General features: G+C 39.4%; 1 protein-coding gene across 1 annotated transcript in view; it reads left to right on the forward strand.

The window, feature by feature from the left end:
- The window catches only part of SPEF2 (sperm flagellar and cilia associated 2), a 150,302-nt gene that overhangs the window by 70,948 nt on the left and 63,416 nt on the right, over window positions 1–15,938 (forward strand). Inside the window, exons 13-16 of the mRNA XM_025923764.2 lie at window positions 6,539–6,614; window positions 7,983–8,044; window positions 10,022–10,125; window positions 11,435–11,691. Coding sequence (XP_025779549.2) covers window positions 6,539–6,614; window positions 7,983–8,044; window positions 10,022–10,125; window positions 11,435–11,691 — 499 coding nt within the window. The remainder of the gene's footprint in view (window positions 1–6,538; window positions 6,615–7,982; window positions 8,045–10,021; window positions 10,126–11,434; window positions 11,692–15,938) is intronic.

The raw sequence follows: 15,938 nt of genomic DNA on the forward strand, positions 1-15,938 counted from the left end.
GATTGTTCTTTCTAAAATAGTGTTTCATAAACTCTACCTCTTTCTCAGGTTTCACTGTATTTTTTTTTTAATTTTTAATGTTTGTTTATATTTAAGAGAGTTAGAGACAGAGAGTGAGCAGGAGAGGGGCAGAGAGAGAGGGAGACAGAATCTGAAGCAGGCTTCAGGCTCCGAGCTGTTAGCACAGAGCCTGACGCGGGGCTCAAACTCATGAACTGTGAGATCACGACCTGAGCCGTTGTCAGATGCTTAACCGACTGAGCCACCCAGGCACCCCTCACTGTATTTTCAAAATAGCAGTTGCTGTATTTTACATAGTAATTGAAGACCATTGGAAAGACAGAGTACACCACAGGCTACTGTGTGTTTCTATAAGAATAATCATCAATTTTACGTGTTTTTTTTTTTTTTTTCTTTTTTTACCTTTTTATTTTTTTTTTTTATTTTTTTTTTTATATGAAATTTATTGTCAAATTGGTTTCCATACAACACCCAGTGCTCATCCCAAAAGGTGCCCTCCTCAGTACCCACCACCCACCCTCCCCTCCCTCCCACCCCCCATCAACCCTTAGTTTGTTCTCAGTTCTCAACAGTCTCTTATGCTTTGGCTCTCTCCCACTCTAACCTCTTTTTTTTTTTTTTTGTTCCCCTCCCCCATGGGTTTCTCCCAAGTTTCTCAGGATCCACATAAGAGTGAAACCATATGGTATCTGTCTTTCTCTGTATGGCTTATTTCACTTAGCATCACACTCTCCAGTTCCATCCACGTTGCTACAAAAGGCCATATTTCATTTTTTCTCATTGCCACGTAGTACTCCATTGTGTATATAAACCACAATTTCTTTATCCATTCATCAGTTGATGGACATTTAGGCTCTTTCCATAATTTGGCTATTGTTGAGAGTGCTGCTATGAACATTGGGGTACAAGTGCCCCTATGCATCAGTACTCCTGTGTCCCTTGGATAAATTCCTAGCAGTGCTATTGCTGGGTCATAGGGTAGGTCTATTTTTAATTTTCTGAGGAACCTCCACACTGCTTTCCAGAGCGGCTGCACCAATTTGCATTCCCACCAACAGTGCAAGAGGGTTCCCGTTTCTCCACATCCTCTCCAGCATCTATAGTCTCCTGATTTGTTCATTTTGGCCACTCTGACTGGCGTGAGGTGATATCTGAGTGTGGTTTTGATTTGTATTTCCCTGATAAGGAGCGACGCTGAACATCTTTTCATGTGCCTGTTGGCCATCCGGATGTCTTCTTTAGAGAAGTGTCTATTCATGTTTTCTGCCCATTTCTTCACTGGGTTATTTGCTTTTCGGGTGTGGAGTTTGGTGAGCTCTTTATAGATTTTGGATACTAGCCCTTTGTCCGATATGTCATTTGCAAATATCTTTTCCCATTCCGTTGGTTGCCTTTTAGTTTTGTTGGTTGTTTCCTTTGCTGTGCAGAAGCTTTTTATCTTCATAAGGTCCCAGCAATTCACTTTTGCTTTTAATTCCCTTGCCTTTGGGGATGTGTCGAGTAAGAGATTGCTACGGCTGAGGTCAGAGAGGTCTTTTCCTGCTTTCTCCTCTAAGGTTTTGATGGTTTCCTGTCTCACATTCAGGTCCTTTATCCATTTTGAGTTTATTTTTGTGAATGGTGTGAGAAAGTGGTCTAGTTTCAACCTTCTGCATGTTGTTGTCCAGTTCTCCCAGCACCATTTGTTAAAGAGACTGTCTTTTTTCCATTGGATGTTCTTTCCTGCTTTGTCAAAGATGAGTTGGCCATACGTTTGTGGGTCTAGTTCTGGGGTTTCTATTCTATTCCATTGGTCTATGTGTCTGTTTTTCTGCCAATACCATGCTGTCTTGATGATGACAGCTTTGTAGTAGAGGCTAAAGTCTGGGATTGTGATGCCTCCTGCTTTGGTCTTCTTCTTCAAAATTACTTTGGCTATTCGGGGCCTTTTGTGGTTCCATATGAATTTTAGGATTGCTTGTTCTAGTTTCGAGAAGAATGCTGGTGCAATTTTGATTGGGATTGCATTGAATGTGTAGATAGCTTTGGGTAGTATTGACATTTTGATAATATTTATTCTTCCAATCCATGAGCAGGGAATGTCTTTCCATTTCTTTAAATCTTCTTCAATTACCTTCATAAGCTTTCTATAGTTTTCAGCATACAGATCCTTTACATCTTTGGTTAGATTGATTCCTAGGTATTTTATGCTTCTTGGTGCAATTGTGAATGGGATCAGTTTCTTTATTTGTCTTTCTGTTGCTTCATTGTTAGTGTATAAGAATGCAACTGATTTCTGTACATTGATTTTGTATCCTGCAACTTTGCTGAATTCATGTATCAGATCTAGCAGACTTTTGGTGGAGTCTATCGGATTTTCCATGTATAATATCATGTCATCTGCAAAGAGCGAAAGCTTGACTTCATCTTTGCCAATTTTGACGCCTTTGATTTCCTTTTGTTGTCTGATTGCTGTTGCTAGAACTTCCAGCACTATGTTAAATAACAGCGGTGAGAGTGGGCATCCCTGTCGTGTTCCTGATCTCAGGGAAAAAGCTCTCAGTTTTTCCCCGTTGAGGATGATGTTAGCTGTGGGCTTTTCATAAATGGCTTTTATGATCTTTAAGTATGTTCCTTCTATCCCGACTTTCTCAAGAGTTTTTATTAAGAAAGGGTGCTGGATTTTGTCGAAGGCCTTTTCTGCATCGATTGACAGGATCATATGGTTTTTCTCCTTTTTTTTGTTAATGTGATGTATCACGTTGATTGATTTGCGAATGTTGAACCAGCCCTGCATCCCAGGAATGAATCCCACTTGATCATGGTGAATAATTCTTTTTATATGCCGTTGAATTCGATTTGCTAGTATCTTATTGAGAATTTTTGCATCCATATTCATCAGGGATATTGGCCTGTAGTTCTCTTTTTTTACTGGGTCTCTGTCTGGTTTAGGAATCAAAGTAATACTGGCTTCATAGAATGAGTCTGGAAGTTTTCCTTCCCTTTCTATTTCTTGGAATAGCTTGAGAAGGATAGGTATTATCTCTGCTTTAAACGTCTGGTAGAACTCCCCTGGGAAGCCATCTGGTCCTGGACTCTTATTTGTTGGGAGATTTTTGATAACCGATTCAATTTCTTCGCTGGTGATGGGTCTGTTCAAGCTTTCTATTTCCTCCTGGTTGAGTTTTGGAAGAGTGTTCGTGTTCAGGAATTTGTCCATTTCTTCCAGGTTGTCCAATTTGTTGGCATATAATTTTTCATAGTATTCCCTGATAATTGTTTGTATCTCTGAGGGATTGGTTGTAATAATTCCATTTTCATTCATGATTTTATCTATTTGGGTCATCTCCCTTTTCTTTTTGAGAAGCCTGGCTAGAGGTTTGTCAATTTTGTTTATTTTTTCAAAAAACCAACTCTTGGTTTCGTTGATCTGCTCTACAGTTTTTTTAGATTCTATATTGTTTATTTCTGCTCTGATCTTTATGATTTCTCTTCTTCTGCTGGGTTTAGGCTGCCTTTGCTGTTCTGCTTCTATTTCCTTTAGGTGTGCTGTTAGATTTTGTATTTGGGATTTTTCTTGTTTCTTGAGATAGGCCTGGATTGCAATGTATTTTCCTCTCAGGACTGCCTTCGCTGCGTCCCAAAGCGTTTGGATTGTTGTATTTTCATTTTCGTTTGTTTCCATATAGTTTTTAATTTCTTCTCGAATTGCCTGGTTGACCCACTCATTCGTTAGTAGGGTGTTCTTTAACCTCCATGCTTTTGGAGGTTTTCCAGACTTTTTTCTGTGGTTGATTTCAAGCTTCATAGCATTGTGGTCTGAAAGTATGCATGGTATGATTTCAATTCTTGTAAACTTATGAAGGGCTGTTTTGTGACCCAGTATATGATCTATCTTGGAGAATGTTCCATGTGCACTCGAGAAGAAAGTATATTCTGTTGCTTTGGGATGCAGAGTTCTAAATATATCTGTCAAGTCCATCTGATCCAATGTCTCATTCAGGGCCCTTGTTTCTTTATTGACCGTGTGTCTAGTTGATCTATCCATTTCTGTAAGTGGGGTGTTAAAGTCCCCTGCAATTACCACATTCTTATCAATAAGGTTGCTTATGTTTATGAGTAATTGTTTTATATATTTGGGCGCTCCGGTATTCGGCGCATAGACATTTATAATTGTTAGCTCTTCCTGATGGATAGACCCTGTCACTATTATATAGTGTCCTTCTTCATCTCTTGTTACAGCCTTTAATTTAAAGTCTAGTTTGTCTGATATAAGGATGGCTACTCCAGCTTTCTTTTGGCTTCCAGTAGCATGATAAATAGATCTCCATCCCCTCACTCTCAATCTAAAGGTGTCCTCAGGTCTAAAATGAGTCTCTTGTAGACAGCAAATAGATGGGTCTTGTTTTTTTATCCATTCTGATACCCTAAGTCTTTTGGTTGGCGCATTTAATCCATTTACATTCAGTGTTATTATAGAAAGGTATGGGTTTAGAGTCATTGTGATGTCTGTATGTTTTATGCTTGTAGTGATGTCTCTGGTACTTTGTCTCACAGGGTCCCCCTTAGGATCTCTTGGAGGGCTGGTTTAGTGGTGACAAATTCCTTCAGTTTTTGTTTGTTTGGGAAGACCTTTATCTCTCCTTCGATTCTAAATGACAGACTTGCTGGATAAAGGATTCTCGGCTGCATATTTTTTCTGTCTAGCACACTGAAAATCTCGTGCCAATTCTTTCTGGCCTGCCAAGTTTCAAAAGAGAGATCAGTCACGAGTCTTATAGGTCTCCCTTTATATGTGAGGGCACGTTTACCCCTTGCTGCTTTCAGAATTTTCTCTTTATCCTTGTATTTTGCCAGTTTCACTATGATATGTCGTGCAGAAGATCGATTCAAGTTCCGTCTGAAGGGAGTTCTCTGTGCCTCTTGGATTTCAATGCCTTTTTCCTTCCCCAGTTCAGGGAAGTTCTCAGCTATTATTTCTTCAAGTACCCCTTCAGCACCTTTCCCTCTCTCTTCCTCCTCTGGGATACCAATAATGCGTATATTATTTCTTTTTAGTGTATCACTTAGTTCTCTAATTTTCCCCTCGTACTCCTGGATTTTTTTATCTCTCTTTTTCTCAGCTTCCTCTTTTTCCATAACTTTATCTTCTAGTTCACCTATTCTCTCCTCTGCCTCTTCAATCCGAGCCGTGGTGGTTTCCATTTTGTTATGCATTTCGTTTAAAGCGTTTTTCAGCTCCTCGTGACTGTTCCTTAGTCCCTTGATCTCTGTAGCAAGAGATTCTCTGCTGTCCGCTATACTGTTTTCAAGCCCAGCGATTAATTTTATGACTATTATTCTAAATTCACTTTCTGTTATATTATTTAAATCCTTTTTGATCAGCTCATTAGCTGTTGTTATTTCCTGGAGATTCTTCTGAGGGGAATTCTTCCGCTTGGTCATTTTGGATAGTCCCTGGCGTGGTGAGGACCTGCAGGGCACTTCCCCTGTGCTGTGGTGTATAACTGGAGTTCGTGGGCGGAGCCGCAGTCAGACCTGATGTCTGCCCCCAGCCCACCGCTGTGTCCACAGTCAGACTGGTGCGTGCCTTCTCTTCCCCTCTCCTATGGGCGGGATTCACTGTGGGGTGGGGTGGCCTGTCTGGGCTACTTGCAGACTGCCAGTCTTGTGATGCTGGGGATGTGGCGTCTTAGCTGGGGTGGGTAGGCAAGGTGCACAGGGGCAGGAGGGGCAGGCTTAGCTTGCTTCTCCTTAGGTGATCCTCTTCAGGAGGGGCCCTGTGGCAGCAGGAGGGAGTCAGATCCGCTGCCGGAGGTTTGGCTCCGCAGAAGCGCAGAGTTGGGTGTTTGCGCACGGAGCGAGCAAGTTCCCTGGCAGGAACTGGTTCTCTTTGGGATTTTGGCTGGGGGATGGGCGGGGGAGATGGCGCTGGCGAGCGCCTTTGTTCCCCACCAAACTGAGCTCTGTCGTCCGGGGGCTCAGTAGCTCTCCTTCCCTTTGTCCTCCAGCCTTTCCGCTTTCTGAGCAGAGCTGTTAACTTATGACCTCCCAGACGCTAAGTCGCGCTTGCTGTCGGAACACAGTCCGTCAGGCCCCTCCGCTTTTTGCAAGCCAGACTCGGGGGCTCTGCTTGGCCGGCGAGCCGCCCCTCCGCCCCGGCTCCCTCCCGCCAGTCCGTGGAGCGCGCACCGCCTCGCCGCCCTTCCTACCCTCTTCCGTGGGCCTCTCGTCTGCGCTTGGCTCCGGCGACTCCGTTCTGCTAATCCTCTGGTGGTTTTCTGGGTTATTTAGGCAGGTGTAGGTGGAATCTAAGTGATCGGCAGGACGCGCGGTGAGCCCAGCGTCCTCCTACGCCGCCATCTTCCCTCTCCTCTCCAATTTTACGTGTTTTTAGAAATCATTCAGTTATTCTTAATATCATTAAGGTCATAGATAAAATAGTGTGAACCTTACTTATAGAAATAAAATTTTAAATGTTATTAAAATATGATAATGTTAAGATTTCTATGTGTGTATGTATGTTTTCTCCCCAAAGGATCTACAGGATGTATCTTCAGCTTATCCAGCTTCAAATGAAGCATTGCCAGAAACAGAAGATAAAACTGTACTTAGTAAGTGAGATATCCAAACAAATCATCCATTTTTTACATTAGAGAGACAGACAGATAAATAGTAAGTGCACATGTATGTGAGCACAAACTTGCTTTCAGGGAAAGAAAAGGGAGACAAGGAGAGTTTTGCATAGTTGTCTACCTGGTCATTTAACAGAGAGAGCAAGGTAAACACAGAAGTCCCCAAGTGTCTATAAATAGGGATAAGAGATAAGTATTACAAAGGAATCTTTTTTTGCTCCTTCAGATAGTTGCTCAGTTTTGTTGTGCTTGTGATAACATCCAGGATAAATCCTCCCTCTCCCTGGCTTTACAGGGAGACAGTATTTTATTGTTTCTTTTCGCCCAAGCGGATCTGGGTGAGTGGTAGGGTTGGGGCTCCCTGCACACTGCTGTGTTCTTCAATGGTTGAGGGAGGCTACGGGGTCTGGTCTCTTGCATCCCTGCTGAAGAGTGGTTCCCTACCTAAAGTTAAGTTGATTTCCAGCCTTGGGCAAAGCAAATAAATAGAACCTGGCTTCCAAACCTAATGAAAAGTTACCTCACTTGGGATCTGGGTTCTAGTCTTTCAGATGCTTTTTAGAAACATTGAAGGAAAACAATTTTAAGTCTTAAATATCTTTTCTAGCTGTGCTAGTGAAGGCTTGCCATATTTAATAGTTTCCTCATGTTCTAGCACACAGTTCAGATCATCCTGTGCACACGTCATTATTGCCGTCACCACTGGACCATGTGGTGAGCATGAAGCTCTCCAAGAGTAGTTGTATTTTCCATCCTTTCAAAGGGTGTAATCTGTCCCTTATTTCAGTTATGTGTTTCTTACAAGATAATTTTGGTTGATTTTTAATCTATTATAAGTATTGTATGACATATTTTATTACAAAAGTCCAGTTAATTATAAACAGACTCTGAAAACTTGTTTTTTTCCCATAGAATTCAAGTAAAAAACTCCAAAGTCTGACTTCCAGACTTTTCTACTTTGAGACATATTTGTTACCTATAACTTGATAATTCAGGAAAATGAAAATTAATGAATTATCATTTTAACAAATTTTCTTCAGAAACTTGGCTATTTTTCTGAAAAGAAAACACAAACTGTATTAAAGTATTCCTAATGATATTATTATGAGTGAGCCATAAGGGAAGGAAGGAAGTGGAAAACACCAAGCCACACAACGGCCAGGATTTTAATGTTGTGGAACAAAGATGAAGCCTTTCTGTGGTGATTCTATTACTTCTTTCCTCTGAGCATCTCAGGCATGGCTGGATCCAATAACCCATCTGTCCAAAACCATGGATGGTCACATACTAACATGGTTCTTAGTGGTAAATACTGGACTTCATTCTTAACACTTTTCCTATTGCTAGGTACTGAAACAAATAAAGCTCCAAAAGCTGAAGAAGTCAAATCAAGTGATAGTTTCTCTGAAGTAAGTATTGTAACCTAATTTTGGCTACTCGTAGATTGAAGTATGTCATGATTCATAGTTTCTTGGTATGTCTTCAAATGGAATGAAATAGCAATGTACTCCTTTTTTGGTTTAAAGTAATTATTATGGTAAAATAGTAACTAAATCTGAGTTACTTAATATTCTTTATATTCTTAATATTCCTTATCCCTAAAGCAGTGGAAATTGCTATTCAGTTTTGCCAGGTAAGAAAATAAGTATGTGATTTTTTAAAATTTTAATCATATGTCAAACTTATATTTATGTGTTTTCTTTACCACTGATTTTATTACTTCTCTTTCCTTTCCTACTCTCTTTATCTTTAAATACTTTTTTTCCCCAGAATTTCTCCTTAGACCTATTGGTGACTCTTCAGAATGTTTTATTAATCCCTGAAATACTCACAATTCACTCACTGTGACTTCTAATGGAAACTAGCATTTTCTTGTATAGTATTGCTTTTCTGTATGTGGAAATATCTTTTTGTCATCAAATACAATGTCCTGATTAATCAAGAAATTTTATTTGCTTTATTTTTATTATATTTAGTTACTTTTTATTATGTGATTCACCTTGGGAAACAATTTTAGTTTTCAAATATTTTAATTTGAAAATTCCTTAAAGATAGAAAAAGTTTTGGAAGGATATACACCAATCTGTAAGTATGACAGCCAGTGAAGAGGGAAATGGGCTTAGAGAAAGTGATGAAGGGGAATGTATCATTTTTACTCTGTGTATTTGCAATATAAATTAACAGAAAGGCTAAGTGTATTTTTTATATTTACTTTTATTGAGTTATAAATCCTCCAAATTCCATATTCAATTCAACGCAAAGGACATACTTTTTGTGTGTGTTCATTGTTGTAATTATTTGGAATATGTCAGTGAACAGAAAAGACAAGGTTCTTGGACCTTAAAGAGTTTACATTCTAATGCAGACAGATAACAAACCATAAACACCGAGTAAATGAATTATATGACCCATTAGATGGTAATGAGTCAGAAGGGAAGAAAATGTAGAGTGAAGTAAGGGGTCAGAAGCAAAGGGGTCAAGGCCATGGAGGTGGGGAAAGAGGGAAGGTTGCTGTATTAAATGGGATAAGCCTTCTTTGAGAAAGTGAGATCTAACCAGATTGAAAGAAGATTGAGAGAAAATTCCAAGTGCATCTGGGGAAGCATTTCAGGCAGTAAGAATAGCTGGATGGCAGCCATGAGGCAGGAAGGTGCCTGGCCAGCAAAGTGGGGTTAGAGAGATGAGCTGGAAGGGAGAAAAGTCAGGTCAGCCTTACAGGCACAATGAGGACATTTGAAGTAAACAAGGAAACTTTACAGGGTTTTGCATAGACATCTAATATCATTTGACTTGTAAAATACTTCCTGGTAGTTGAGTTAAGAATCAGCACTAGGGAATTTTCCTGTTCGTAAAGCAGCTTTATTGGACTAGCCCTTCTACAGATAATGTTACCAATGCGGGACAAAATAGAAAAGCTAATTATTTGATGGCCAAAAGCCAACAGGAAAAAGTCAAAGTGGAAGACAGACAGGCAGCCTAAAACAGGCATGAACTGTGTGGCATTGGACCACTGAATCAAGGGAACTTCCCTGGTCAAGAGTCGTACTTGTACAGGTTATCCCAGAGGCACACCATGTCTGTGTAGCATGAGAGTGGCTAGAACTCAAGCAGAAATCTTTAATAGTTTCAGTTTAAGGTATTAGAAAACAAAGGTTGGCAATGCCAGAGCCGCTGAGAATTCAGAGGAAGATCTTGGCAAGGAGGGACCCACACAGAGGAGCCTCAATATCCATACACACTTCCCCTGGATGCTTGGCTGACTCCAGAATTGCGCCAGATGATCAGTGTCTTCACCAGAGAGCATGACCATTTAATTTTTCCCCCAGACATTTGGATTCTGACTTTGAAATTAGTCGCACTCTACCACTCATTGTTTATTTTTACAGCTCACTGTGCGTGCTCAGCTTGGTGCAAAATCAGAAAAGTTGCTGAAGAAAGGAAAGAGCATTTCTGACATGTTGCTCATTAGCATCATGGTAAATGCTATTAAGTACGTATTTTTTTAATCTACTAATATATTCTTTATCAGGTAGAAGTATATAAAGAATAATATAGCAGTATTTTTTATTTTTAATATCTAATCAATACTACCCATCTACATGAGAAAACATACAGCAAGATAAAGACATGTTTTATGATTTACATCCTTATATTTCACTTCTCCCACTTTACCAGTCTTCACTCACCCAGGTGAAGGTCAGGTTCTGTTCCCTCAGGAATTCAAGGAGTCATTAGATACTTGGAAAAGCCAAGGGACCGATTATAGAGGGGAGAGACCCTGATTGTGTGGTCACAAGTCAGTGCCCTTCCTTGTTTTATGTTTCAGGAGAAGGAAGTGGACCCAGGGACCCAAAGGCTCATCGGTGCTGGATGGGAAGGCAATGAGAAAAGGAGGTTGCACAGACAAGAAAGGAGTTCTAACAGAGAAAGAAATTAAATCGCAAATTTTAATCCGAAAACCAAAATATCAGTTTTACATAATTAGGGGTTTAGAAGAACAGAGTTTAAGTTTGTTCCCCTTTCATATGGTTTTTCAATGTAAAGATCCAAAATAATAATTCTTGGAGCTCGATTCTCTATGGAGGATGTGGCACTGAAAGCAAAAACCCAAGAAATGCTCCTTACACTACAACAACTTATAATCTAATTGAGATAAAGAAGCCTCACTTGAATTTTTCTCAGTTATGAAATACAATAATTATTCATTGTATAGCGAAGTGAATGAGAGCAGAGGAGTTCAGGTTAGGCAGTTACAGCTCCATGCTGGGTCGGGCAGAGTAGGAAGAAGTCTCCAGGTTGACATTGTGAGTATCCACAGTGTGGTAAGCTCGATGCTGGGTTCTTAAAATGGATCATTTCAGTTTATCCTCATAATGCCCTGTAAAGTGTGTTATCCCACTATGTGTAGAAGAGAAACAGGTTCAAACCTATGACCACAAGCTAGAAAATGCAATGCTTATTTACCTAAGTGAGGAGATCAGTTTGTTTGAAGTAAATGATTCAAGACTGCGAGAGACAAAGAGTTATAGGGAGGCAAGTTGTGGCCAGTAAGTTTTAAATACCACGTCACGGCCTCTGAAATATCTTTGGAGGGCAGCAGGGACCTACAGAAAGATTTTAGGCAAAGGAGTGATTGTGGTGCATTAATAAGCCTCATCTTAGCTGTAAAGTAATAAAATTTGTGCCAAAGGAGGTTACTGTGGAGTTGAAGGAAAGGTAAAGACAAGCCTCATTGTATTGCTACTTCCAGAGTACTTGTATCTATCAAAATGTTAATGGTTTGTCCATTTTCAATTTAGTAAGATACCTGTGGATCAAGGATGGGTCTTGGATGGTTTTCCAATGACATTAAACCAAGCAAAGCTTCTGGAGGAAGCTCTCACGGGCTGCAACAGAGAGGTCCTAGAAATGGAGGAAAAGAAAGCACAAATATCCACATTGGCTGTTGATACTAAAGCCTCCAAAGAAGTTCCTCTTCCTCCTTCTGCATTTGATTTTGTCATGTTATTAGATATTTCAGATAATTCCTCACTGGATCGCATGAATGACACGATGGGTAAGCTGGATACTTTTCCCCTTTGTTTTGATATTCTTTCTTGTAACTCAAAGCTCTTTATTCATTTCTTCTTTGACTGAATCGGTGAGTATTCCCATTTACAATTAGGAGTGGTAATAAGAAATCCATTTCAGATTTTCCAAAGAATTATCTAGCAGAGCACGTTTGCCTCCTGCTTTAACTGTTGCTGTTCAGCACTGTAGAGAACTAGCAGAGAATTCTATGCCAACTGCAAGCATCTCACTGAACACTTCCCTCAATTTGGCAGCTTCCCTAGCACAGAGGTGCCCTTTTTGAGACTTGCATGCATGGAGAAGCTTCTTGTGGCTGTTTAGTACATCTTGGTGGGTCACATCTAATGAAGGTCATAAATCACATCTGTTCTGCAAAGCAAGGATCTGATAACTTCCTTCCCCGAGATTGTGTGTGAAGTCAGAGAAGCAGTATCAGTTGGCTGAAGTCCTCACATGGGGGGGTTGAATAGTCTTTCCAGTAGTCATGGTTTGTTTAAGTACTTTTTGTCATTGGAATGAAAATGTTACTTTATTCCACAAATGAAATACTTACGGGGAGAACACATCTTCTTGAACCTTCTCTTGTCAACTCATGAGGTATTTATTTGACCAAGGGAAAGTTACTTCATTATTCTAAACCTGAGTTTCACAGTCTACATAATAAAATGCCTCATTGTAGTTTTACAGATGTGAAAGGAAAACTGACACTACTGACACCAAATTGTGGAATTCCTACACTACCCCATTCTCCAGTTCTTGGGAGACACCAAATTGTTCTACAGTTTAATTCAGTTCTGGCACTAACTACTGGTAAATTAGGGAAGACTCCACAGGTTAAGGGCTCGGCCCCACAAGACTGCCCCCAACTTCAGATTCCAATTTCAAGTAGTAGATCCCCTGGTTACCCACACTTCTGTATGATGTGGCTACAAGTCAGGAGTTTCCATAACCCTTCCTCAGGTTTGAATTTGCTATAATGACCCATAAAACTCACAGAACACTTAATATTACTGGTTTATTATAAAGGACATCATAAAGGATACAAATGAACAGCCAGATGAAGAGGAATATAGTGCTAGGTCTGGAAGAGTCTCAGGCTCAGAAGCTTTGGTCTCCATGGTGTTTGGGTTACACTACCCTCCTGGCATGTGGATGTGTTCATCATTCCAGAAGCTCTCTGAACCCCTTAGTTTAGAGTTTTTATGGCAGTTCTAATAAACATGATGGATTAAATCATTGGCCACTGGTGATTGATTCATCTCTCAACCCCACTCCCCTTCCTAGAAGTCTGGGGTCAAGGCTGAAAGTTCCAGCCTTCTAATCACATGGTTTGTTCCTCTGGCAACCAGGCCCCATCTTCTAAGAGTCATCTCGTTAACATTAACTCAGGTAATGTTGCAAGGGGCTTATTATGAATAAGAAAAAATGCTCCTTATACCTATCTCTCAGGAAATTACAAGCGTTTTCCAAGTTCTTTGTCAAGAGCCAGAGAAAAAGACCAAACATGTTTCTCTTATTATATCACAATATCACAGACATTAAATAAGATACATGTAAAACACTTAGGATAGTATCTGGCACATGTTAATAAATGTAACAAATACATCAGTAAGAATTATGAAAGACTTTGAAATGGACAAGAGATTATTGGGTATCCTTTCAGTAGAAAGCTAAGTATAGTCTTTTGGACCCCTTTGGACTATCTGCATCTATGGGAGTCTGTGCCTTTCATTGGCTTTGATTCAGATCTTCTATGGCTCTGTAAATTATAGGAAACTGAGAGCAATTCACATGATTCTTGTCCATAGGCATGCAAATGAATTTTAATCAATATATAATTAATTTCTAAACTTTTGAAGAGATTACAAGTATTAGATTTTCATCTATTAGTTTTCTAATTAGTTTTCATCTATTAGTTTCATCTATTAGTTTTTCATCTATTAACATGTATTTTAGCATTCCTGATTGTAGATAGTCTATTATCCAATTCTTATTTGAACTGATGTAACATCCTACTGGTTCTCTCATTAATTGAAGAGTTAAATAATGACATTTTACCTTTGTTTGAGAGTCTTGATTTTACCTTTATAAAAAAAATCCTTTAATGACATTCAGAGGTGGGAGAGACCTAAGGGATCATCTCTTTCCATGCTTTCATTTATATATGGGAATTTAAAGCATGAGCACTTGACTTGTCCAAGGTCACATTCATCCTTATTTTGAGTTAGTGTAATTTTGAGGTCTTCTTTTATCATTTACCTAAATAAAATGACAAAACCACTAGATGCTACTTTAGCTGTTGAGCACAGTAGTTTAAACTGGATCCTGTCTAGCAAATCTTAAAAGAGAGAACTTACTTCTATCCATGAAAGGGAGTAGGAGCAATGCTGACTGTAGTAATGACTCTGCTTGTCCAGCTAACTCCCCCTCCTGTTCAGGACATAGCTGAGATTGGCTGCCAGCACTGCCAATCCATGGCCCACTGGTGGCAGAACAGGACCCTGAACTCAAGATCAGTCTGACTTGTAAGTGGGTATGTCAAGTTGTTATAAAGTACACACACAGACCTGTCGGGGAGAAGGTCCCTGAAAGCTGAATATAACTCTACAAGAGCCGCAGAAGGTTTGCCTACCCTCTGGGGACTCCAAAGGAAGCATATTGTGGTATGTTTCAGAAACAGAAGGAAATCAACTGGCAACAATTTTTCAAGAAGTCCAACTCAATCCAGTTTGAGTTCTTTCAATTCCCTATCAAAATTATATGATGAGTGATTCTGGCAAATTTGTCAAAGCTGATGTTATCATCTAACTTGTTTAAGTCCTTGGGTGGCTCAGTCAGTTGAGCATCTGATTCTTGATCTTCGCTCAGGTCATGATCTTATAGTTCATGGGATCAAGCCCCGAGTCAAGCTCCACACTTGGGATTCTCTCTCTCCCCATATCTCTGCCCCTCCCCTACTCTCCTTCCCCTGGGTGCTCTCAAAATAAATAAATAAACTTAAAAAATAAAATAAATTGTTTAACTTCTTTATTCTTGACCCTTGACTTATAATTAGGCTTTAAAATGCCCTTTCTCCCCTACCACAGGGAGTACTTCTCCTTTATCAAATTTTATGCACATATACACATAAATAATCATATTTATATACCTCAGAAATTAGTATTAAAGCACAGTGTGATTTTTCTTTTTACCATACATTTCTAACATTGCATATTTCTTGGTTTGAAGTTAACTGAGCCCATTGTTGGGTTTAGGCCAACTAAACCGTTAAAACTAGTATGAACTCATTAACTTTATAATTCTTACTTATTTTGGTCAGAATTGAGTATGCTAAATATGTCCACAACTTTGAAAATCAATCTGCCGCTTTCATATTTTAAAGTATTTCAGTTGATAAAAAGTGTTATTCTTTCGTATCTTAAGATTTTTCTAAAAAAAAAATATTTTTCTTTCTTAAAATATAAGGTTCGAATGGTCTTTGAAATTTCCTCGTGTTAGTCAAAACCCCACTTAAACTGTTTAGACAGTTTTTTTTAGACAGTTACTTTTTCAGATAAAATTCTAACCTTCTACAATATTTTGTTCATTCACATATTCATTTTTTATTTATAGCATGATGCCAGACATTGTGTTAGGCACTGGATGTAGAGCAATAAAGAAGAAATGGATCCTACCTTCAAGGAATTTAGTGGACATTGTAGCTAAGGAACCAAGGGATTGCAGTCTAGAGTTGTGTGTCTAACATGGCAGCCACTAGCCACACATGCCATTTAAACTAATTAAAATTAACAAATTAAAAATTCAGTTCTTCAGTCACACTGGCTATGTTTTATGTACACATATGGCTAGTGGCTGCCATATCATACAGCAGTGGTGTAGAATGTTTCCATCATCTTAGAAAGTTCTGTTGGATAGCACTGGTCTAGAGTGAAGGGAGCTAAAATGGCACCACTAGTAAACATTTATCTAAGATTTATAATTTGCCAGGAACTGATAATAAACAAATGAAAGGCAAGTCCCTATCCTCAAGTAGTTGACAATATAGTGTAAGAAGAAGCAAAAGTAAGCTGATTATATAATATAGTTAGTTGTGTGTTATAATAGGTGTGCCCAGCATGAGAAGAGGTTGACCAGTCCAAGAAAGGGAGAGAGGTACAGAGAAACACATCACAAATCTTGGCAAGTGAGCGTGGTCCATCTAGACAACGGCAAGTACCTCAGTAGGGCTGAGAG

Source organism: Puma concolor, chromosome A1 (genome assembly GCF_028749965.1).
Source record: "Puma concolor isolate L17-30 chromosome A1, mPumCon1.1.hap2, whole genome shotgun sequence".
In the NCBI taxonomy this organism is placed as follows: Eukaryota; Metazoa; Chordata; class Mammalia; order Carnivora; family Felidae; genus Puma; species Puma concolor.